The 25,608-nt window shown below is 58.0% G+C and overlaps 1 protein-coding gene across 2 annotated transcripts in view; it reads right to left on the bottom strand.

The window, feature by feature from the left end:
• The window catches only part of SEMA6B (semaphorin 6B), a 91,264-nt gene that overhangs the window by 24,094 nt on the left and 41,562 nt on the right, over positions 1-25,608 (bottom strand). For both annotated transcript variants that reach the window (XM_044998865.1, XM_044998867.1), the window contains exons 2-6: positions 12,745-12,881; positions 12,016-12,145; positions 5,878-5,938; positions 5,336-5,398; positions 1,545-1,646 (exon numbers count right to left, since the gene is read on the bottom strand). In XM_044998865.1, the coding sequence (XP_044854800.1) occupies positions 1,545-1,646; positions 5,336-5,398; positions 5,878-5,938; positions 12,016-12,145; positions 12,745-12,850 (462 nt within the window). In that variant the 5' untranslated portion in view covers positions 12,851-12,881. The remainder of the gene's footprint in view (positions 1-1,544; positions 1,647-5,335; positions 5,399-5,877; positions 5,939-12,015; positions 12,146-12,744; positions 12,882-25,608) is intronic.

The raw sequence follows: 25,608 nt of genomic DNA, 5'->3' as shown, positions 1-25,608 counted from the left end.
TCACCACAGCCCAGCCTCCTTCGCGCCGGGCCGGGACCTTCCTGCAGCCCGGCCTCCTTCGCGCCGGGCCGGGGCCTTCGCCGCAGCCTGGCCTCCTTCGCGCCGGGCCGGGGCCTTCGCCGCAGCCCGGCCTCCTTCCCGCCGGGCCGGGACCTTCGCTGCAGCCCGGCCTCCTTCGCGCCGGGCCGGGACCTTCCTGCAGCCCGGCCTCCTTCACACCGGGCCGGGACCTTCCTGCAGCCCGGCCTCCTTCACACCGGGCCGGGACTTTCGCCTCAGCCTGGCTTCCTTCACGCCGGGCCGGGCCCTTCCTGCAGCCCGGCCTCCTTCGCACCGGGCCGCGACCTTCACCGCAGCCCAGCCTCCTTTGCACCGGGCTGGGACCTTCCTGCAGTCCAGCCTCCTTCCTGCCGGGCCGGGACCTTCCTGCAGCCCGGCCTCCTTCGCGCCGGGCCGGGACCTTCGCCATAGCCCGGCCTCCTTCGCACCAGGCCGGGACCTTCACCGCAGCCCGGCCTCCTTTGCACCGGGCCGGGACCTTCCTGCAGCCCGGCCTCCTTCGCGCCGGGCCGGGACCTTCGCCATAGCCCGGCCTCCTTCACACTGGGCCGGTACCTTCACCGTAGCCCGGCCTCCTTCGCGCCGGGCCGGGACCTTCCTGCAGCCCGGCCTCCTTCGCGCCGGGCCGTGACCTTGGCAGAGCTGGTGCTGATCAGCTCTGCGCTCTGTCCTCTGGGGTCTGGCTCGGAGGTGACCGGGGTTCAGCATAGGGAGCAGGGACAGCCCCCGTGGGGAGATGCAGAGATCCAGGCCTGATGGGGGAATGTCCCCAGTGCACTGTGCTGCCCTATTGACACCCTCCCCCCAGCTCTGCTCCATCCCACAAGCTAGCACCACGGGCAGTTCCCCTGGGGCTGGGCTGCTGGCACTGCCCCTTGCTCCCCAGGGCGAGGGGGACGCACTGGGTGCTCATGCCCTGCACTTTGCCCGACCCCGCTGCCCACGGTGAGGAGCGTAAGGAAAGCAGCCCCAGGAGGAACAGGGCACCGCGTGCCCAGAGGGGAGAGTCCCCAGGCAGGGCACGGGGGTCCGGGAAAGACACTTGCACAGTCAGTGATTAAATGACACAGAGACCCACAAATGCTACACAGGGGCCCATGCTACATATGTGGGACCCTGCACATGGCAACATACTATATATGTATATATGTTACATGCCCATACGATGCCTGCATGCTACACACGGACCCGCACGACATACACACCACACGTGCAGGACACACGCCACCCACCGGAACACGTACATGGGACACACACGCTCCACTCCACGCTAAACACATGAGCACGTGCCACATACACACGCTCGCGACACACATGGGACGCACCCCACCTACGTGCGTGAGTGCCGAACACGGGCAGATGCTGCGCACAGAGAGGTGCTCCCCGCCCCCTGCCCCCGACACACACGCGTGCGCCCCATCCCGTGGGTAGACCCCGAAGGCCGCGTTCTCCGTCCCCGGCGGGGCGGGGCGGGGGTGACTCACGCTGTAGTTGGCGCAGACGGGGTTGAAGGCGTTGGTGCCACACACGAAGAGCGTGCTCTCGTTCCTCACCAGCAGCACCTTGACGAAGTTCCGGCACTCTGCCTGGAGAGGAGAGGGGAGGGGGGTCAGAGCCAGCGGCCCCGCCCAGCGCGCTGTGATTACGCTGCAGGGGAGGGCGTTGGGAAACGTTGCTTTGGGCCAGCCTGAGAGGACGGGCCCGTTCCTGCTCGTAGAACTCCTGGGCGTGGGGCGGGGGACTGGTAACGGGGAGCGGAATTTGGCTTCATGCACCCAGCTGGCCAAACTGTGGGCTGGTCCGGCCACCTTGATGCATGCTGGGCCCAGCACCATGCCATGGGGTGAGGACCGCACCAGGCGGCCATCTCAGTACATCAGGGAAAGCGCAACCTTCAAAGGACATGGTCAGGGAGCCTCGCCCCACGTATGGTAAAGGTAGAGAAATACATCTCACTCAGTCACCATGCACCCCCGTATCCATCCATCCTATCTACCCAGTCACCCATCTAATCCATCCATCCATCCCCATTCATCCCTATCCATCCACCCACCTACCCATCTAATCTATTCACCCATCCCCATTCATCCCTACCGACCCACCCATCTATCCCACCCCATGTATCTATCCATTCTATCTACCCAGCCTCCCATCTAATCTATCCATCCATCCATCCCCATTCATCCCTATCCATCCATCCACCCACCTACCCATCTAATCTATCCACCCATCCCCATTCATCCCTACCGACCCACCCATCTATCCCACCCCATGTATCTATCCATTCTATCTACCCAGCCTCCCATCTAATCTATCCATCCATCCCCATTCATCCCTACCCATCCATCCATCTATCCACCCCCTGTATCTACCCATCCTATCTACCCAGCTACCCATCTAATCTATCTATCCATCCATCCCCATTTATCTGTAGCTATTTAGCCATCCACCCATCTATCCACCGCATGCATCCCCCTACATTCACCCCCATGCATTCCTACCTAGCTAGCTACCCATGCTCCTCTATCAATCTCTTTATCTATCTATCCCTCCCTTCACTTGCATCCCCATCTATCCACCTCCACGCACACCCTCTATAAACTCCACCTATCTCTAAGCAAACCCCTCTATCCATCTAGTCATCTAGCTAGAAATGTCTCCCTGTTGCTTTTGTTTTTAAATCTAGGTTAGAACAGTTTTCTGTTTCTATTTAAAACGCTCTGGAGGGTTTGCACTGAGAACACTGCAGCGTGACTGGGCTAGTGCCTGGGAACCCAGACATCCCACTAGTTAAAGGCTTCGCTCAGCTTCATTGTCCAATCGGAGGAAGATGCCAAAAGGGGACGATATGGATGCACAGAGGCAACAAAGAGGTGTTAAAAATCCATCCAGCCGTAATCATCTGTGATGCCGTTGGCTGCCCAGGTGAGGGAATGATTTTCCATGCCGGATTCGTAACCTGACAGTGGCCCTTTTAACCTTGCACAGAGGCATCAGTGGCTGGATGCAGACGGGCTCCTCCCGCCGGCTCCAGGTGCCACTCCAGATGGCAGGGTGGACACAAACAGACGGGCGGCAAGTTTAGGGGCAGATGGCCACCTGCACCCCCCTGCCCCCAGTTGGCCCTCGTGAACCAAAGCTCCAGGAACGAGGCCTTCAGAAATGTGCAGTGGGGGAAAAAAAAAAAAAAAGAATCCAACCAAGCACCTTAAAGCGCCATTTTTCCAGGCCTGCTAGGAAACCATGGAAACACACATTCATGTGCTTTGATTGGGAAACAAAGAGAGGCCGAAAACCTGTGAAGCTGCCTGGGCAGAGAGACAAGACGTGAGCAAGGGCAGGGGTGGATGGAAACCGCTGAAAATGCTTCTGCGAAGCTCAGAGGTGCGGGAGAGGCTGGGGGGGCAGGTGTGTGCCCGGGAGAGGCTCGGGAACCTGCCAGGGGTTCCAGGTTACTGTTGATGAGGGTTCCCGCATTTGCAAGGAAAAAAAGCTGGTCCTGGTTTGGGGATGGGGTGGGGGATGGGGAGGGCAACAGTCCTTTAAACCCTCACTAGTGCCCCACGTCAGGCTCAAAAATTTTAAAAAAACCTCAGATCAACAGAAATGGATAATTAACCAAAAAACCCTCCACCGGCAACTGTTAAAAGAATTAAGAAGTAAAAATTTCCCAGCAGCCTCAGAGCCCCAATCCCAGCTGCCTTGTAACCAGGGCTGGAGAAGCTGAAAATGAAACTGACTAGGGAGAGCCCTGAAACTGACGAGCCTGTTTTCCTTCTTCCCAGGAGCCAGCTTGGTTGTTCAAACCCTCTGTGTGTGTTCGGAGCTGGGGCGTTATTTGTCACATGGCTAAGACGAGGAGGGAGTTTATCAAAGGCAGAAAGGGAAGGGTAGGTGCCCATCCCCCACTGAAAGTCTAGGGGAGTTGGGTGCTTAGGTCCCATTTCTGCCTTTTAAAACCCCCTCCCCCAAGACGGGCACAATGTCCACACCTGGGTACCTACGGTTAGGCACTAGACACTGGATTTTCAAACGGGACTGGAACCCTGAGATAACCATGTAAATAACAGCGCTGGATTCTCACGGGCGCCCATTGGATTGAGTTAGGGAGGGAAGCTTGAGTGAAGGGTGATACAGAGACTGGGAACGGGGGGTTGAAAGAGGACACACTGTAGGGAGAGGAGTGGGAAAGAAGAATGGGAATGGGGTGTGTGTGCTGCTGAACAGCCAAAACTTCCACTGCACGGATGCTGCAGATATTCCGTACCACCGAAATTGAGGCCACTTGTACTGAGGTGTCAAGGTGTGGATTCGTGGCTACGGGCTAACGGAACCGGGAACTCAAATGCCACGGGAATTCAGTGGGAACCGGGTGCCCAATTCCATTAGGTTCTCTTGAAAATCCCACTCGCAGACCCCCAAGTCTGAAAAGGTTGACCTCCGATGTTTTAGGAAGATTGTGGGTCAGAATCTCCCCTCCCTTACACCGGTGTCGATCTGGAGTAATTCTTTGGGTGTGAACAGATCCACTCCCAGTTCAGACTGGTGTACGCGGGCTCAGAGTCTGGCCCTCAGATGTTTAACGAGACAGCGCCCCGTTCAGCTAACGCTGATTTATTCCACTTCCTGGCTGTAATTGTGAGCCAGAGCTCCCGCTGGCCCGGGTTCGGCTCCAGCGGGGCACCGGGCCGCCACTCCCTGGGGAGCCTGGTGGTCTGCCTTTTTCAGCCTGAAGAGGCATTAATGGAATCTGGAAATTGGATTTCTCACCGATTATGAGATGTGTCTGTTCTGATCACCAGACCAGAAATAATTAATTACAAAGCCAATTATACTAGCATCTAATAAATCACATTTGACACAAATGTTTGCAGGGAGTTAAAAGGAAGAGAGTATGACAAACGCAGCTCACGGTGGGGCCCACGCCGACCACCCCACAGCGAGCGGGAAGGCAAAGGGGGGAGCTGGCCAGAGAGCTGGAGCACCAAACAAGGCCAGTGTGCTCAGTGGATCGTTGTGGGAGTGGGTGTATTGGCAGCAGTGAGCTGGGGTGTGGATCCCGGCGCACGCCCACGCTGGGAGCGTGAATCCTGGCACCAGCGTGCACAGCGTGGCGCCACTATTTTGAGTGATGGTGAGCAACTTGGAGTCCTAGCCTGAGAGGAGTGGGGGGCAGAGAGCTGGGGCAATGTGCAGGGGATACCCCACTTCCCCTCCAGCCTCCTCCCCTCCCCGGCCCCTGCAGGCCAGGCAGCGGGGCAGGCCGCATCCTTACCTCGTGCTTCCCCTTCATCCGGCAGATGCTGATGTCGTGTGGGTTCGACCCCCACGTCAATTTCTGGGTATAAAGGCAACAAGGAACTCAAGTCAAACTCGGTGAGCGAAAGGTCCAGATTTCCTCCAGCCGTAGCTGCAGCTGCTCCCCCTGCACCGAGTTAGCCTCACCCCGCCGTAGCCATCAGCGAGATGAGTTGGCTGGGTCTCAGCTCCCTGCATTGGGCACATTGCTGGGAGCTGCCTGAGCATCTCTATGCACATGCTGCCCCCTGCGTGCCAGTGGTGACCTCAGGGGCTGGGCTGACGTCTGTACCTCGGACACCTGCCCAGAGCTTCTAATTGCTAGGAGCCCCCGGGACTGTGTGGCCTGCTCCTGGAGCTGCCTGGAGAGATCCTGCGCTCAGGCTCCCGCTCCAAGGCAGCAGCTTCGCTCTGAGCCCATGAATAAGTGAGGCCGGTCCCTGGCAGAGGCATGGGGGGCCAGCCCCCGGGGCCTGGGAGAGACCTTCAGTGCTGCCAAACCCAAGGCCCAGCACTTACCCGCTGGTAGCGCATCTCGCTGGCTGTGGCAGGCTCCAGGCTCACCCGGTACAGGTTATCCCTGGTGGGAGAGAAGGGGGGCAGGTGCCTGAGAGAGGGCTAGGCCATGGGGGTGAATGTTATATACAGCCCTACACAACCCACACAAAATACTCCCCAACCCACACTGCCAGCCCCCATCACACATCCCCCAAAACATCTCCAACCTCTCCCTACCAACCTACCCACTCCTAACACACATCCCTGAGTCACCCCCCCAAAACCTCCCCCGTATGCACCCCAATTCATTCCCACCCCCCCACGAACCTACCCACTCATAACACACATCCCTGAGTCACCCCCCAAAACCTCCCCCGTATGCACCCCAATTCATTCCCGACCCCCCCACGAACCTACCCACTCATAACACACAAACAAGTCACCAGCAATCACCCACTCATAACCCACCTCTCAAACACAAATACCTCCCCACAACACATGACAATCTCTAGGATTGTCCTACCACGCACACACACACACACACACACACACACACACACACACACACACACACACACACACACACACACACACATTCCTAAACAGCTCCAAGTCCCCAAACAAAAATGCTCCCCAAACACCACCCCTTCCTCCCCCACCTCCTGGTACCCCCCCCCCCGTACCCCCACATGAGTGTAAGAGCCGGGCCTGGTGGGTGGAGCAGGCTGTTCCCTGGTGAGTTGAGGACATTTTCCCCATCTGACATGGGAAGCTTTTCCCAAGCGCTCCACTGGCCGCTTCGACTGTGGGGCACATGGTGTCCGTGACGGGATCTGGGGGAGCGCAGGGCCCGTGCTGCCAGCCCCAGCAGGCCCTGTGTCCCAGACTCATCCCAGGGCAGCAGGCAGGGATGCCCACAGCTCCCAGGGCGGGCCGGCCATGTGCCCCACGCAGGCTCCAGGTGGTCGGCAGCAGAGCTGGGCACTAGCACAGGGCACTGTATGCCCGAGCAATGCCGCGTCCCCACGGCCAGCGCTGTCCTTGCAGAGGGCACGGAGAGGCAGGGGGGACCCAAGGCTGGGGGCACGAGGCTGGGCACACCCAGCAGCGGGTGAGAGGAAGGTTAGCAGAGCAGGGCGGACTTGGGTGCTAACTTCTGCGCTGCCAGAGCACCGGCCGCCTGAGGCTCCCCTGCCTCCCCCGCCACCCGCCAGCGCGTTCTGACTGACACGCGTCTGCCATCGGCGTGGGAGACGCTATGCCCATCCGTCGCCGTGACAATCCCCCCACCCCCCCACAGCCTGTTCTGCGCTGCTGGGGGGTGGCTGAAGCTCCTCTCCGGGGACAGGAGGGGGGATCCCCATGGGGAGCGGGGGTCTTCACCAGGGAAGGGAGGAGGGGTCCCAGTGGGGCAGGCAGAGGGGGAGCCCTGTGTCCCAAGCATCTCCCCTGGAGCTAAGGATCGCATCCGAAGGCTATTTCAAAGAGATGCCTTCCTGGGACCTTTCCCCCCAGCTCCCTCCCCATTTCCACCACTGGCTGCTACACACTTCCCAAATGCCCCCACCCTGCCACTGGTCCCTGCCCCCTTTCCTGCCCTCTGGCCCCTTCCCAGCCCTGCATACCTGCCCCTTCCAGCACCCAGCGGGTCCCCGTGCCCCTTCCACTCCTCCACATCCCCCCCCCACAGCTGGTTCACGGTGCCCCCCCTTCCCCCACCTGACTGGCTCCTGCATCAATTACAAGTGATGGTGCATTAATGAACCTCCGGGAAACTTCCCCCTAATTGCTGTCTCCCGGGGCTCTGGCAAACGAGCAGAGCCGCGTCCTCATTAGAGGCAGAGGCCTGCGAGCCGCGGGGAGGAGAGATGCCCCCGGGTCACTCTTCTCAGCCCCAGCAGGGATGTGAAGCTGCTGGCCGAAAATTCCTTCTCTGAGGAAGCTGCATCATCCCCAGCTCGTCCGGCTGCTGCCAAACTGCCCCCCTCCCCTAGTGCCAGACAAGGAGCCTACGGAGAGAACAGGGGCGAGTCGCACACACCTGCTGGGGCCTCCTAGGAGAGGGGCTCTGGGTGACAAATCAGGGCACGGCCACTGAATGGTGGGGTGGGGTGGGGGGCTATTATAGCACCTATTGAATCACTGGGGATGGGCAGAAGCCCGCCCACATCTAATAGCCCCGCCCCCACAGCCTAAGGGGAGGAGCCACCCGAACCAGTAATCAAATCATTCCAGGGGACATGACATGAAACATCAGGGACGGGAGTGAAAGTGACAGGGACAGACGCAGGGATCCAGAGCGGGACACCGGTCAGAGAATCCCGGACAGCGCCCACTGCTCCTCCAAGGCAGCCAGGGGACACGGCCCAGAGGAACTCCGCCCGGAGACGTGCCTTGAGGGAGGATCAGAAATAGGCTCCGCTGTTGCAGAGTCCCCGCTCCCCCCAGTCCAACTTCCTCCTCCTGGTAGGGTGGATGGCCACCTTGAGCAGCGTCAGGAGGAGGCTGACGAGGAGGTCTTGCGACTTCGTGGGGCCACGGACGGGGTGTGCATAAATCCGGAGTTGCAGGGAAAAGTGCAGCAGGACTGGAGGAGGAGGAGGTTCTGGAGGAGCCAGAAGAGGAACTGCAACCTGGTGCACTCGATGTAAATGCCCGCCAGGGTCTCCCTCTTGCTGTGGAAGGGGCAGGTGTCGGGGGAGGTGGTATGCACCCGTGCTCACAGCTCTGCGAAGGAGCCACCAACTAACATCCCCTGCGGGCTGTGGGACCAGGGTGGAGCACGGGCTGGCCCACTGGGGCTCCCCACCCTACGTGGGGGGAAGTAGGTCCTGCCACTTGGTGTCAGGGTGGGACACAAGGGTGAGGAAGTGGAGGGTGTGGAGTGACTTATGAGGAGAGGCTGAGGGAACTGGATTATTTAGTTTGCAGAAGAGAAGAGCGAGGGGGGATTTGATAGCTGCTTTCGGCTACCTGAAAGGGGGTTCCCAAGAGGATGGATCTAGACTGTTCTCAGTGGTACCAGATGACTGAACAAGGAGCAATGGTCTCAAGTTGCAGTGGGGGAGGTTTAGGTTGGATATTAGGAAACACTATTTCACTAGTAGGGTGGTGAAGCACTGGAATGGGTTCCCTAGGGAGGTGGTGGAATCTCCTTCCTTAGAGGTTTTTAAGGCTCGGTTTGACAAAGCCCTGGCTGGGATGATTTAGTTGGGTTTGGTCCTGCTTTGAGCAGGGGGTTGGACTAGATACCTCCTGAGGTCCCTTCCAACCCTGAGATTCTATGATTCTATGATGGGACGAAGTGAATGATTCTTGGGCCCTGCATCCACAGTATCCCAAGTGCATGGCAGCTCCGTTGCTCCAGCCCTGCCTGACCCGGCTCTGGGGGAAATCACGCGGCTCTCGCTGGCAATTTGTTTCTCAATCTGGCTTTTTATGCTGATTTATGGGGCTGGTTTCCACCATAATCGGTGCAGTTAAGTGGCAGCCTTGGATGTGAAAAGTTCGCTGCCTAAGTGCTGCTGCCGGCGTGTAAGTGCTGAGGCAAAATTATGATTCATGGAGCCGATCTGGGAGTGGGTAATTTATGCTCCGAGTGGCCAGATCTGTTTTTATTCATCTCAATTAAACTGGGATGGCAAAAACCGATACATTTGGGCTAATGAATGACCAAGTTAAATACGCATTTATATTCATTTGTGTTCTAATGCTCGTGGGCTGGCGGGCCCGGCACGAAGCCCCCAGACAGCAGTGCCAGGAAAACATTCCCTTCTCGGCACCGGCCAGCAGGGGGGGCCCAGACGTTGCCCAGCCCAGGGCTATGCTGGGAATACGCTGGGCAGGGCCCCAGGGCTGCCTGCTTTGGTGGAGCGTGATGTACCCCTCCTTCTTTTTTAACACGGATGCAGCCTACAGAAACTACAGTTCCCAGCATGCATTGCTCAAGCTGAGCGGAAAGCCACTCAGCTCTAGATGGAGCACTGCATGCTGGGACCTGTAGTCTTCTACAGCCCACATCTGCTCCACAAGGAGAGGCAGAGTATTGCATGCTGGGACCTGCAGATTCTGGGGGTCACAGCACCTGCTCAGGTCTAGGTGGAGCATTGCATGCTGGGACCTGCAGATTCTGGGGGTCACACCGCCTGCTCAGGTCTAGGTGGAGCATTGCATGCTGGGACCTGCAGATTCTGGGGGTCACACCGCCTGCTCAGGTCTAGGTGGAGCATTGCATGCTGGGACCTGTACACTCTGGGGGTCACACCGCCTGCTCAGGTCTAGGTGGAGCATTGCATGCTGGGACCTGTAGACTCTGGGGGTCACACCGCCTGCTCAGGTCTAGGTGGAGCATTGCATGCTGGTATCCAGCAGCAGGGCAAGAGTCCTCTCAACTAACTGCCTGGCCAATGTGCCACAACCCTGCCCTAGAGACATCAGCCTCCAGGGCCCAGTCAGTCCCAGACCCCACTGCCGACCAAGCTGACGGCTGCAGCGGCAGTTGTACGAGGCAGCCTCCTGATCATGGCTCAAACTGGGCTGGGCTAGAAATGACACTGGCCGCCACGGCTCTGCAGGGTGAAGGTTGAGCCTGGCTAGCGAAGGCCAGCCTTGACACCAAGGCGGTGGGTCAATGGCAGTCCGTGGAGATGATCTCTCTTCCAACAGTGGCCAACCCAGGTGCCCCAGAGGGAATGAACAGAACAGGGAATCATCAAGTGATCCATCCCCTGTCACCCATTCCCAGCTCCTGGCAAACAGAGGCTCGGGACACCATCCCTGCCCGTCCTGGCTAATCGCCATTGATGGACCTATCCTCCATGAATGTATCTAGTTCTTTTTTGAACCCTGTTATAGTCTTGGCCTTCACAACATCCTCTGGCAAAGAGTTCCACAGGTTGACTGTGCGTTGGGTGATGAAATACTTCCTTGTGTTTATTTTAAACCAGCTGCCTGTTAATTTCATTTGGTGACCCCTAGTTCTTGTGTTATGAGAAGGCGTAAATAACACTTCCTTATCTACTTTCTCCGCACCAGTCATGATTTTATAGGCCTCTATCATATCCCCCTTTAGTCACGGTGAGGCATGATTTCCCTTTACAGAAACCATGTTGACTCTTCCCCAACAAATCGTGTTCATCTAGCCAACACACAAAGCCCAGAATTGCAGATCCGCCGCTGTGTTTACAAATGATAGTTGTGTGTTTCATTAACCAGCCACTGAGATGGAAAGCCTAGTTCAAAGTCATATCAAGTTATACGCTCAGGACTGGCTTTCGGCCTTTACAAGGGAGGGGTCACAGAGCTGCGAGCCACGTATTGGGGTCCCCCTGTGAGGGGAGGGGTCACAGAGCTGTGAGACACATATGGGGGTCCCCGTGTGAAGGGCAGGGTCACAGATCTGTGCGACTCATAGGGAGGGCTCCATGTGAGGGGAGGGGAGTCACGTGGTGGGGTGTGTGAGATGCAGGTTTTGGGGTCCTCTCTGTGAGGGGAGAAGACAGAGGACAGCAGGTCAGAACCAACAATCGGGGCCCCTTGTTGGAGGGCCAGACAGCAGAGGCCCATTAATGACTCACAGGGGGGCGCATTGGCATCAGTGCAGCACTACACCCCCATCTCCATTATCACATGGGGGGCTGGACCCCGTCTCTGGGGGATCTCAGCCCATCTTCCACTCTCACCAGCATCCTCTCTCCCCCTCCCTCCCTGTAGGCTGCAGGTTGCTATGGCGCACCTGGGCACACCTCCCCAGGTTCTGCCTGTTTGGGACTCAGGCTGCGGAGTGCACCCCCCACACGCCTGTCCTGTCCCCTCCCCCCGGCCCGGCCTCCTGGTCCTCTGGGTCTTCCCCTGCCCCTCCACCATGCAGGAAAGGAGGAGGAGGCAGCGGAAAGGACAGCTGGGAGCACAGAGATCTCCTGCCCCCACTTCTCCCCCCAGCCCCCGAATCCCCTCCTGCTCCCCTGACCCCCCCAATCCCCTTTCACCCCCCACACCCCAGATCCCTCTCCTCCTTCCCCCATTTCTTGCCCTGGCTCCCCGGGACTCTTCTCTTCTCTGCATCCCGTGTCTTGTATCTTGGGGAGGGGGTGCCCAGAGATCTCTGGGGCGTGGGGCCCCATTAGAGAGGGGTGCCCAGCCCTGAGCAGGGGGCGTTACCTGTCGCCGATGTACAGAGTCCTGTTGACCTTCAACATGCGCTGGATGTTGAGTCGCTCCGCCCCGCTGCCGTCCAGGCTGGAGAAGCGGCTCAGCCCGCTGCCCACGAACACCGAGTAGTGCTTCACATCTGCCAGGGGACAGCAGCACCCCGTCTTCAACAGCACCCCCACTCTGCCCTCCCACCCGCTGCTCCGGTCCCGCCCAGGCCACAGGCGAGCTGAGTTTTGCAGCCCCAGCTGAGCCGGGGGTTCTCGCCCATCAAATCGGTTTGATTGGTCAGGAGCGAGGTTCTGCCCCCGGCCCTGGCGATGCCCCTCAATCCCGACCTGTAGATACCCCCATCTTGGGCTTGGAATAGCCTCCCACCGCCCCAGCTCTGCCAATGCCCCACCCCTCCAGTACCAACCCAGCCTCCTCGCGCCAGGGCCACCTGCCTGACCTCCCTGCAGCCGCCCCCTGCGTCCCAAAGCCGCTGCCACCTGCACCCCGATGCAGCCCCCTGTTCTGTCAGCGTCCTGCCCCTGTGCTCCCCTGCATCTGCCCCAAGATGGGACCCAACGTGAAACCGGGGTTGGGGGGGATCGGCGAGCGAGCGCCCCCCTTTCCTCCCCCCAGGACCCCGCCCTGTAAAGTTGGCTGAGGACCCCTCTGGGCCAGACTGTGCCCCCCGTCCCCCCCCAGCTCTTCCTTGCCTGGCCCCCCTCGCTTCCACAGTCCCTCACTCACAGTCTCCGGGGGCCACGCTAATGGGCCCGGGCTCTTCAGGGAAGGCGGCGTCGGCCGCCCCCTCCAGCAGCAGCAGCAGGAGGAGCAGCGCACAGGGCGGAGTCATGGTCTCCGGGGGGGACGGGCGCCCTTCACACCTGCGGGGGCACAAAGAGAGACAGGAGCGTGAGAGGCAGGGGGAGGGGACGCAGTGGTGGTCAGCAGCCAGCAGGGGGCAGGCAGAGAAAACCAACCCCCCCACCCCCACCCCCCCACCCACCCTGCCCCCAAAAGGTGAGAAGGGGACGGGGAGGGAATGTCCGGCCGGTCCAGTTTCAAAGGCGCTAATGAAAGCAGCTGTTTGGCACCATCACGGCCCGCAATGGGGGGTGGGGAGGGGGCAGGGCTCGGGTTTCCCCCTGCCCGGGGGGCCAGGGAGGAGGGGGCTAGGGGGAGTCAGACAGACGCTCCCCACCCCCACTCGGCTCCATTCCCGTTGGAGGGCCCCTTCCGCACCGAGCTCTCGGCTCCTGCCTGTGTGGCCAGGATAGGGGAAGGCTGTGTGGGGCTGGGGACCTGGGGTTTTAGCCCCAACCCTGGCAGAGGAGTGATCCCATGGTTAGAGCAAGGGGCTCTTGGGAGCCAGGACTCCGGGGTTCTGCCACTGACTCACAGTGCGACCCCAGGCAAGTCCCACCCCCTCTGTGCCTCAGTTTCCCCCTCTGTGCAATGCTGCTGTGCCAAGCTGGTGGTGACTGGGCACTGTTGTCCCAGCGCTGCAACTGCCCATGGTTGTTCCCAGAGGCAGCAGGGAAAGAACCCGGACTCCTGTGCTCCCAAAGCACCGGCCCCGCCGCCGGGCACCCCTCTTGGCAGCAGCTGAGCAGCGTCCCATCCCTGGGGGAGCCCAGCGCTGCCTGAGGCCGGCTGCCAACCCTCCTCACTGAGGGTGGGGCACAGGGAGGCCCGGCTGGGAAACTCACTGCTCTTCCCAGGGGCCCTTGATCCCAGCCCAGGGCACAGGCTGCCTGGCACATCGCTTGGGCAGAGGGGGCTCGGGGCAGAGGCTACTGGGCGGGGAGCCAAGGGCTGCTGTCTTTTGCCTCTGGAGGGGGCCCTGGGGGGGAGGGGATTGTTTCTTTGAAGGGTGAAGGAAAGTGGGTCATTCCCAGACGAAAGAATCCCAAATATGCTGGGAAAAGCTGTTTTTTCCATGTCCTCCTCAGCTCCCTCCGTCCATCCCTCATCTCTCGCTCTCCTTCCCTCTCCTCCACTTCCCCCTTCCCTCTCTCCCCCACGCCTCTGTCATCCAACCCACTGCTCTGCCCCCAGCCCTCTGCTCCGGTCTCCCCAGCCCTCTCACTCAGGTCTGATGGGCTCCAAGGAAGGCCACAGAAAGCAGGAGAATTTGATTTTGCAGAGACAGCAGGGACCGGACTGCCCTGGGGGGCCTTCCCTACTGCCCCCCACATCCCTACTGCCCCCCACATCCCTGATCGTGCAGCACAGGCTGCTTAGCAGCTCCAGGTCTGGGCTCTCAGCCCCATGGCACATCAGTGCCTCCTCCCCTGGGCACCAGGCACCCCCATGGGCATGAGTGTGTCCCCCGGCCCCAAGGACTGGATCAGAACCGAGCACGAGGAGACTGGAGCGACGGGTCAGCCAGCACCAGGGAATGTGAAACCCGGGCAGGTGGCTCGAAAGAGCTGCCCCAGCCTCCCCCCTCCCTGTGCTCCCCAGTGTCGCGGGGGGGGTGTCTCGCTGGGTTTGGGGGTTCAGGGGGATGCCAGCACAACCCACCTGACAACCCACTGCCTAGACCTCAGCACAACCGCCCCCCCGACACAACCCACTGCCCAGACCCCAGCAAAACACCCCGACACAACCCACTGCTCAGACCCCAGCAAAACACCCCGACACAACCCACTGCTCAGACCCCAGCACAACCCCACTGGACACAACCCAACGTACAGACCCCAGCACAACACCTCAGACACAACCCACTGCCCAGACCACAGCACAACCCCTCCCCAGACACAACCCTCTGCACAGACCCCAGCACAACACACCTGACAACCCACTGCTCAGACCCCAGCAAAACACCCCAACACAACCCACTGCATAGAGCCCAGCACAACCCCCTTGACACAACCCACTGCCCAGACCCCAGCACAACCCACCTGACAACCCACTGCCTAGACCTCAGCACAACCGCCCCCCCGACACAACCCACTGCTCAGACCCCAGCACAACCCCACTGGACACAACCCACTGCCCAGACCACAGCACAACCCTCCCCGAGACACAACTCACTGCTCGGACCCCAGCACAACCCCCCCAACACAACCCACTGCCCGGACCCCAGCACAACCCCCCCGGACACAACCCGCTGCCCAGACTCCAGCACAACCCCCCCGACACAACCCACTGCCCGGACCCCAGCACAACACACCTGACAACCCACTGCTCAGACCCCAGCAAAACACCCCAACACAACCCACTGCATAGAGCCCAGCACAACCCCCCTGACACAACCCACTGCCCAGACCCCAGCACAACCCCACTGGACACAACCCAACATACAGACCCCAGCACAACACCTCAGACACAACCCACTGCCCAGACCACAGCACAACCCCCCCGCCCAGACACAACCCACTGCCCGGACCCCAGCACAACACCCCAACACAACCCACTGCCCAGACCCCAGCACAACCCCACTGGACACAACCCACTGCCCGGACCCCAGCACAACACCCCAACACAACCCACTGCCCAGACCCCAGCTCAACCCCCCTGGACACAACTCACTACCCAGACCCCAGCACAACCCCCCAGACACAACCCACTGCCCGGACCCCAGCACAACACCCCCGACACAACCCACTGCCCAGACCACAGCACAACCCCCCCGGACACAACCCACTGCCCAGACCCCAACACAACCCACTGCATAGAGCCCAGCACAACATGAACACTACCCCACAGACACAACCCACTGCGGAGACACAACACCTTGCACCGCCAGCAGCACACACCACACAAGACACCCCAAACGCACCAAACACACCCCGCTGTGTAGACCCCCAAGCCCGACCCCCATCTCCTTTCTCAGTCACTGTGGCCCACGCTGCCGTCCTGCCGGTCACTCAGGCCTGTAACCGGCGTGCCATCTGGGATCCAGTCCCCCCTCTGGGGCCTCCCACCTAGGCTGCTTGTCTCCAACTCCAAGGCTCATCACCACCCGGCCCCACCGACCCGTCAGCCCTTATTCAGTGTCGAGATGTTGACTCCTGCCTCTGACTGGCCCACTCGTTCCATCTCCAGACAAGCCCCTTTGTGCTTTCGCCCCTGCCGCTCCCCGTAACCATCCACAACAGCCTCTCAATCCCGCCACCAAAGCTTCCTTTGCCCCGAGGCCGACACAAAACTAGACAGCGGCTCGGCGGCTGGGACACCCGTCCGGCTTGCTGACCCGTATCGTATCATGTCCTTGCGTTTGCCCCTCTGTCTGTCTGTCCCTGTTGTCTCTTGGCTGAGATTGGGGCAGGAGCTGTCTTTCCGTTGTGTGTCTGTACAGCGCTGGGCACCGTGGGAGAATACATAACAACTCGCAGCAGTCAAACGGAAGATAGCGATGCCCCCTCGTCACCCCCCAGCAGAAAGCGACAGGCATTGCACAGACAGAACAACACCCACACCCCGCCACAAAGATACACACCGACACTGTCCCCACACAGCCCACCACCAACCCACGAGACAGGCACTGCATAAACACAACCCCTGCACGCTCCACTCCCGTACACACACCGCAGACCACTGGCCAGATAGGTATGTAAGGGCGCGCATGTACACACACACACACACACACACACACAACACACACACACACACACACACACACACACCTACCACCAGGCAGATGCACTCCTCCACAGGGACACCTTAGTCTGGGGCCGCATCCCCAACAGAGAACGGGGTCCTCATGCTGCCCCGGTGCTCTGACAACTACAGGGAGCGAAACCGGCCAGGTGCCACACCTGAGCTCGCAAAGAGCAGCCTGTGCCACCGGCTTCACAGTCACCAGGGCTCCTGGGTCCCGCTGAGCGGGCGGCGCCCTGAGGGAGAGGTGGCAGTTCGAGTTGCTGCTTCCCCAGGGGTGCAGGGGATGGGAGGCTGGAGAGATGAAGTGGGTGATGGAGGGAGAGGGAATGGAAGGGTCTGGGTCCCATCAGCGCAGCATCCAGGTGGTGAAGCAGAGCGTGGGTTTGCCCCACGGCACGTAAGTGGGGTGGGGTGGGGTGGTGGGAAAGTGAAATCTATACACCCCCTCCGCCCCTACACCAGCCCTCACTGACACACACGCACCCCAGCCCCTCCATGTCCACACACCCGGCCCACCGCACACAAACATACACCCGGCCCACTGGCTACTCACACAGACACACGCGCTCCTCTCCGGGACACTCCTCACACACTATCCACTCCTTCTAGACACCCCCACTCGCTACACACCAACACACACGTGTGCCAGTCACATATACCGCCTCCTCTACACACACCGCTCTCTGCACCCTTTACACACACACACACACACACACGAACATCTGGGTGTGATGTAACTTGGAGGGCCCCAAGCCGAAACCCTGCATCCCAACACGCTTGCAGCACAGCCGGGGACCCACACGTTACACAACCCCCTCTGGCCCCGCGGAAACACCGCCCCTGCCTGACCACCTGCTTCTGACACTGATCGCCCGACCCGCTGGAATTGCTCCCTGCGTTCACCGCAGCGACCAGTTCCTTTGCTCACGCTTACGGCGTCATTTAGTAATTAATGCGACTCAGAAATTAAGAGCTAATGTAGAGGGTTAAGAAACATATTTATGGAGAGTTTAAAAAAGGAGAGAAAAATACAGGGAGGGATGAAGAGAAAGAGAAAGAAAGAGAGAGTGACAGCAGGTACAGAAGCAAGAATGAAGCCCCCACTTCCCATCACTGCGTTGGCGGGGGGGGGGTATCCCTGGAACTGCCCCTCCCCTGAGGCTGGGTTGATTAGAGGGCCAGCATGGCCCATGGAGGCACTCAGCCTTGCTGGCTTCCACTCCCCTCTCCCCAGTTCATTCCAGCACAATCTCGGCGTTCCAGATGAATTGCCAGCTGGTTCTGAGCCGCAGCTTAATGCCGACTGCAGGCGAAACTCATGCTACTCAATTTAGACAGACAAAAGCCATTAGCCTTTATGGGGGGACCTCTGACTGCTTGCCACGGAGAGGGCTTGGGTCATGGTCATGTGGCCCCTGAACCAAGCATCTGATGGGTGGGGGGATGAGCACCCAACATAGCCCCCCTGAGTTCCTAAAGAGCCCAGCCCCAAATCTGTCCCAGCTGAGTGTCACAACCGAGAGCGCTATGGAGAACCCGGCCCTACGAAAAGGAGGCAGGAAGGGACACGGAGGAGCCAAGCCGCGTGTAGCGAAGCAGCAGCAGCTTGGATTTCCCGAACAAAATCTTTTATGAAACCTAGATGAAAAGTCCCGAGGTGGCAAAGATCAAGGCAGCTTCCAAAAGCCGCTGCTCTCTTTTCTCCCTCAAGGTGATTAAATACTGGTGCAGGCTACACTGCTGGTTGCAACATTGCGCTTATCACCTGTCATCTTTTCCAGGGCCTTTTCAGCCAGTGGGAAGACAACCACTCACACAGGTACCGCGCAACCGTGTCCCCCAACTGGGCTTGCTGAAGAGGAAAGGTTAAAAACACCGGGTGTGTTTAGTTTGAGAACAGAAGACTGAGGAGGGACCTGAGAAGTCTTCAAATCTGTTAAGGGCTGTTCTAAAGAGGCCGGTGATCAATTGTTCTCCATGACCACCGAAGGCAGGACAAGAAGCAATGGGCTTAATCTGCAGCCAGGAGCGTTAGGGTGGATATTAGGGAAAAGTTTCTAACTCTCAGGGGAGTGAAGCTCTGGAGCAGGTTCCCAAGGTTGTGGAAGCCCCGGCACGGGAGGTTTTTAAGAGCAGGTTAGACAAACCCCTGTCAGGGCTGGCCGAGGTTGACTTGGTCCTGCCTCAGCGCAGGGGGCTGGACTAGATGACCTCTTAAGGGTCCTTCCAGACCCTACAGTTCTAAGAGTCTATGAATTAACTCGTCCCTGGCTGGTGCAATGGAAAACCTCAAACGTTCCTGATACATTTGGACAAACGGTGGCCGAGTTTCTCCACTGGGAATCTCCTGGAAGTTCCCCACAGCCCCGTCCGATTTTCTTTATCGAAGGGACATATCCGGGCCCGATCCAGTAGCATCTGAGCGGCCCACAATCTTTAATGCTTTTATCCTTACAACACCCCTGGCCCTTTGTTATCGACGGGGACCAGAAGCACAGAGAGGCTCTGCCCAAAGCCACAGAGGAAGTCTGTGGCAGAGCAGGGATGTGAAGCCGGGTCTCCAAATCCTAAGCTAATGTGCAGACCCCTGGACCATCCTTCCTTCCTCATCCAGCCGTCCTGCTACCTTGCGGATCAGCGGGAGCAAGGAAGCCAGTGAGTGATATTTTCTCATTAGAACCCAAAGATAGCTCAGCGCTCAGCTGCTTTGCGCTTGTTTCTTGTCTGAAATGCAATCAGATCGGGATGTACAGAGTGTTGGAAAATCAATTGAAATACTCTGGAGTCTGAAACAGACGGCTTAGCTCCCCACCCCCCACTTCATTCCCCTCTGCAAGAGCCGAACCTCCTGGGGGAGAAAGGCTCCCTCGGGGTCCCGCCGGAGCCATTCAGCCAACTGGCTGCAGCTCTCTGGAAACAAGAGCAATTTCACCAGGCAAATCTGGGGGTGCCCTGAACTCAGGGTACGGGGGAAGCGGAAGGAACTGAACCCAGGGCACTTGGCTGCTGTCCAGTTGCTGTAATTAACAAGTAAGCAACAATTTAATTGATTAGTCAATTTCATGTAACCAGCGAGCTGAGACTCCGGTTAAATCAAAACGCCTTCTCCCCCCCTGTGTCCTATGCAGAAGAAGCCATCAAGGGTGAAATTGCACAACAGCCCCTGAAATGCCATGCTGTGACCCCCCACACACACCCCCTGCAGCCCTTCCCTGGGGGAGAGAAGGAGGATGCAGGAGTGTGTGTGTGTGTGCATGGGGGGGAGAGACGGACCCACCTAAAAAGTTCTTGCAACTCAAATTGTAATGGGGCATTGGGCAGAGAGATTTTAGGGATGGACAGATGTCCATCTCCCCCCAAACCCCCAGGCCTATCTTTGGGACTCCTCTAACACAGCAGAAGGCACTTGCTTAGACACAGGCTGCATCCACACTGTGCACTTCACCAGGGCCGGCTCCAGGCACCAGCCGAGCAAGCTCGTGCTGGGGGCGGCAGATTCTACGGGCCGGCCTTCCCTCGAATCCGCTTCGGCCGCCCCGCAGGTTTTTTGTCTTTTTTCTTCTTGGTTCGCTGCTCCGGCCGCCCGGTAGGGGGCGGCGGTGCGGAGGAGGGGAGCGCCCTGCTGGGAGCGGGCTGCGCCCTCCGTCTGCCCCAGCGGGTGCCAGGTCTGTAGCAAGCCTGGCAGGGCAGCCCGCGTCCTTCCCTCCTCGCCGACCGGAGCGGCGCGGAGCCCTCCCGGCAGGCAGCGTGGTGGAAGCCCTGGCCGCCCCCCGTCTCTCTCCCCCCCGCTGCCCAGGGCACATCTGCAGCGCCGGGAGTCCCCCTGCACCCGCGCTCCGGCTGCCCTGCATGGGGTTTTTTTGCTCTGCTGCTCCGGCCGCCTCGCAGGTTTCCTTTTTTTGTGTGTTTTTTTTGCTTGGGGCGGCAAAAAAGCCAGAGCCGGCCCTGCCCAGCACGAAGAGCTAATTCTGGCACCTTTGTTACTGCCCAGCGCCAGCATCCTCCCTCCCGTGGAGATCTGCACGCAGGCCGCCTTGCGCTGCGCCCTGTCACCCAAGCACCCTTAACAGCCGCCCTTCCCTTCACTCCCACCCCCCTGCCTTCCCCTCCCCCTCCAGTGTCTCCCCGACTGTACAGCGCGGCGCCCCGAGCCCTCCTCCCCTGCCACACGGGGCCGTTAATGATACAGGCGCCCATGACGGGCAGCGAGAAGGGACCGGCGTAATTAGAAATTAAAAGCCGCCTTTTCTCACAAAGGGGTCTCTAATACAGGACTCCGGGCAATCAGCCAACTGAACGCCGAGTCGATAGTTCATCCCCCTCGCGAGACGGGCGCCTTCCCAGCTGGGCAAAGCCAGACCTGGCCACTCACCTCCCGAAAAGGGCCTGCCGGCTCCTAACAAGCAGCAGGCGGGGGCTCCCACCCCCGCCGCCCCCAGGCACTAGGAATGACCCGAGAGGGGAGGGACAGATGGGCTGATTATGAATATTATTGGTGAGAGCATTGTGATTAATAGACCATTTCGATTTCCTCATCCCCTGCCCCCCGTCGATTAGTCTGGTATCATTTGGGACAGTCGCTGTATGGGATGATGTCACCGAGACACACGCAGCCACACTGCCAGAGTGGGTCAGCCCCAGAGACTTTCTGTTCCTGTATCCTGTGTCCAATATGACCCAGAGCAGCTGTTTCAGGGAAGGTGTGAGAACCCTGTAGGAGGCAGTTATGGGATAATCTAGGGGAAAATCTCCTTATCCCATTAGTTAGAGGTTGGCATGTGTCCTGGAGCAGAAAGGTTCATATCCTTTCAAATGCTCTTACGTCTTCGTTTTTTATGCTTTACTCTCGTAGCTCTGGATGGTCTCACCACCTATATAAAGGTTCAGTCCCCTTGTTGGAATTCTGCTAAGCTCCTGGCTGGAATGGGATCTTGTGGCAATGAGTTCCGCAGGCCAACTGTGCGCCGGGTTAAAAAGCTATGTTCTTTGATCACTCTAGGCCCAGCTTTTCCAATGCTGCTCATCCAACGTCGGACGCTTCAAAAGGAGGTTTTTAGAACGTGCTGAGCATCTGCCCCTCTGAAAATCAGGCCCCTTTATGGGCTCTGAAGCTGGGCACCCAAAATCACTAGTCGCTTTCGGAAAGCCTGAGCCCTTCTTTTTCCCTTTCCTGTGCAATGGGGTTCCGAGCCCTTCCCTTGGGGAGATGAGCCTATAGCTTCCTTCAGCTCAGCATCAGGATGTTTTTCCCTGTAATACTCACGGGAAGGGAAGGTGGTCCAGGGGGTAGGGGAGCTCCCAGAACTAGGGAAACCCAGGTTCAAGCCCCTGCTCTGCCACAGACTGTCTCTGTGACTTTGGGCAAGTCACTCATGGTATGCTGACTTGCTGTGGGGTTTTAAATGCCACCCCTGCCCATCCTCCACTCTTGAAGCCCTTACGGCTGCATTAATTCAGAGCTGGCATGCCCGTATGGGTCAGTATATGTTGGACAGTGACCCGTTCCCCCTACTCAACTACCCTGCAGGGTGGAAGTAGCAAAGGCACTGGGGCCTGGCCTAAAGTTGATAGTCCCCCACCGTGCCTCAGTTTCCCTTGTGTAACATGGGGATGATAACACTGCCCTACGTCACATGATGAATACATTGTGAGGTGCTCAGATACTAGTTGCAGGGGCCATAACCACGCTAGAGGATGAGATTCATTTCCCTCAGGCTACTAGGCTTTCGTTTCAAATTGCCGATCCTCTTTAATTTTTTATAAAGGGGGAATTACGAGCCTTCAGATGGAGGGTGACACGGTGCAGTATATTTTTAAAGACCATTTTGATGTACCCCGGGCTGTAAAAGAAACTGAATTATTCTCCAAAGCGTCCAGGGTTGACTTTAAACATAAAAACCATGTGAATGAATCCCGGGTGGAATTCACAACGCCGCTCGCAGAGAAATAAAAAAATATGGCGCCTCATTTGCATGCCAATTATTTCCCCCTTTGTTATCACGACCGCATCTCAAAGTTTAAGTAACAACTTAAAAAGCGATTGCCTGGCACCAGGTCTGACCTGCCTTGTTTTCATCTTCTGTCTCTTTGCAAATTCCGTGCAATTCAGGATGTGATTTTTTTCCCCCTCAAAGAAACAGCTTCAGCTGCTCTTTTTAAAAAAAAAAATTCCATTAAAAAAAAAATAACTGACAGGTGCCTGGACATCATAAGCAATTCTGCAATAACAAAGCAGAGCCCATCTGCTCTGTGCAACCTGACAATGGTAAACTAGGACTCAGAACACAGATCTTCTAAGCAACAGGACGCAGAGTGCAGCTTTCCTTGAGCTATTCTAGGACAAGAAACCAGGATGCAGGGCCCAGAATTTAGGAGCAACCCTACCATAACAATCCAGCAAAGTGGAAGAAGAAACAAAATGAGAATTGGGGAATATAAAGAGATTTCAGACAGATGTTTCCCAGGGCTTATTATTCTGATGATGATCAATAAACGAGTGAAAACATGTAGCTTCTTAACAGTGCGAGATGCTCTGATGGCATCTGTAGAAATACAAAAGCTGCCCCAGAAATAACTCGGTGCCAAACCGTTGAGTCCTTGCCAGCTCATGAGTGTTTCCACGTGATGCTCAAATAGCAAACATCTGGAGCTGGGAAAAGTTCAGCCTTTTCCCACTGCTTCTGGGGGCTATGGAGCCTTTTGTCTCTGGGTCACCAGTTCAAACCCACCTTGGGCATGAATGCCAGTGGTATCTGGTGGCTGCCTGGAGTGTGGAGCTGTTCTCAGTCTGGTATCTAGCAGGTCCCATCCGCTTTTAATACAATCATGGGACTGGAAGGGACCTCGAGAGGTCATCTAGTTTGGTCCCCTGCACTCAGGGCAGGACTACGGATTATCTAGACCAGTGGTCCCCAACCTTTTTGGCTGGCGGGCGCTAGCCGAAGGACCACAGCAGTGGCGGAGCACACACCGAAATGCCGCGGCGGCAACACCTCTCAATGACGCCCCTTGCCGTCCACAAGCGACGACATCGAGAGGCGTCCCCGCCGAAATTCGGGGGTGACGCCTCTCGATGACGTCACTTGTTGGCGACAAGCGGCGTCATCGAGAGGCGTCCCTGCCGCGGCATTTCGGCGGGTGCTCTCCCGGGGGCCAGGACACGGGGGGCACCGCGTTGGGGACCACTGATCTATACCATCCCCGACAGGTGTTTGTCCAACCTGCTCTTAAAAATCTCCAATGACGGAGATTCCACAACCTCCCTAGGCAATTTATTCCAGTGCTTCACCATCCTGACAGCTAGGAAGTTTTTCCTAATGTCCAACCTAAACCTCCCTTGCTGCAATTTAAGCCCATTGCTTCTTGTCCTATCCTCAGACGTTAAGAAGAACCATTTTTCTCCCTCCGCTTTGTAAAAACCTTTTATGTACTTGAAAACAATTCTTATGTCCCCTCTCAGTCTTCTCTTTTCCAGACTAAACAAACCCAATTTTTTCAAATCCTCCCCAATAGCTCATGTTTTCTAGACCTTTCATCATTGTTGTTGCTCTTCTCTGGACTTCCTCCAATTTGTCCACATCTTTCCTGAAATGTGACACCCAGAACTGGACACAGTTGAGGCCTAATCAGCGCGGAGTAGAGCAGAAGAATTACTTCTCCTGTCTTGCTTACAACACTCCTGCTAATACAGCCCAGAACGATGGTTGCTTTTTTTTGCACCAGTGTTACACTGTTGCCTCATATTTAGCTTGTGATCCACTATGGTCTCTGTTTCGGTACAGTACCCAGCAGCCTCTGTCACAGGGCAAGCGGCTGATGGGGCCTGTTAGCCAGGAGGCCAAGATCCAAAGGAGCTGGAGAGGCTGAATTCCCCTCTCACACCCGGAAGGGGGAGTTTCGGGGTTTAGAACTCAGGACCGCCTGGCGCCCAGCCCTCTGCTCAGATCACTGCCCCACCTGTGGGTCTGGCTCTGCCCAGCCTGTGGGGCGTGAGCACCGAGGCTCCCTGATGGGGGATGCTTTGGGAGGCCGGGTGGCCCTAGCGGCAGTCACAAGGACAGAGCTGAGCAAGTGGGAGCAACGCCCCGTCAAAGCACCAGTGCCAGGAGCTCGGGGACAGTCTCCGCAGGGGAAGGCACCTGCCGGCTCAGAGCGAGGTGGAGCAGAGCTGCTGCCTGTTGGAAAGATGCTTCTTAATCATTAAAGCAGCTATTGAAGCAGTGCTGGTGTCAGCTGTCCTGGGTGGGGAGCTGCAGATGTGTGAGTCTCACCAGGGAGCTGCCAGTTGTGCTGCTGTGAGTGCAGGCGGGCTCGCACACACGCTCACACACTTCCCTGCACACACGCTCACACTCATGCATGTAGGCACACATACACACACACGTGCACATTCACATGCATGCACATAAACTCTCGCTCAGACACATTTGCACCCCTCCACATGCATATTCTCTCACCCACATATACCTGCACTGACATGCATGTTCATGCACAAGCACTTTCTCCCCCACACACATTTGCACAAATGCACACACTGTCACAGATGCGTACACACCCACGTGCACCTACAATTATGCACATTTCACAATTGCGTGCACACACCTACATGCCCCCCCCCGCTTACATTCACGTGCACAAACTCACGCATTCTCATGCACACGCACACCCGCTCCCAGGTGCACACAGCATGTGCACTCCTGCTCACATTTGCACATGGACCCCCTCCCCCCCCCGCACACATACAGTGTCTCAGACAGTCCAGGGAAAGACGCTCTGCAAAACTGCCCAGTCCCTTTGAGCAGCCGAAGGGGACAGGGAGGTCCAGGAAAGCACTGGGTCTCGGCACTAATGGCTGGCGGCATCTCTTCCCCGTGTCTTTACCAGACTCCTCTCCCTGCCCTTTGAAATCGGCTTGACAAACAGGCTGCGCGGCTCATTAGCGGCTGCGGTTCGGGAGGGAGGGAAGCGGATGGATTTCGAAGCACCCGGAGAAGAAAGGAG

Source organism: Mauremys mutica, chromosome 24 (genome assembly GCF_020497125.1).
Source record: "Mauremys mutica isolate MM-2020 ecotype Southern chromosome 24, ASM2049712v1, whole genome shotgun sequence".
Classification (NCBI taxonomy): domain Eukaryota; kingdom Metazoa; phylum Chordata; order Testudines; family Geoemydidae; genus Mauremys; species Mauremys mutica.
Note: the sequence above shows the minus strand (reverse complement) of the source record. Positions and strands in the feature narration are given on the sequence as shown.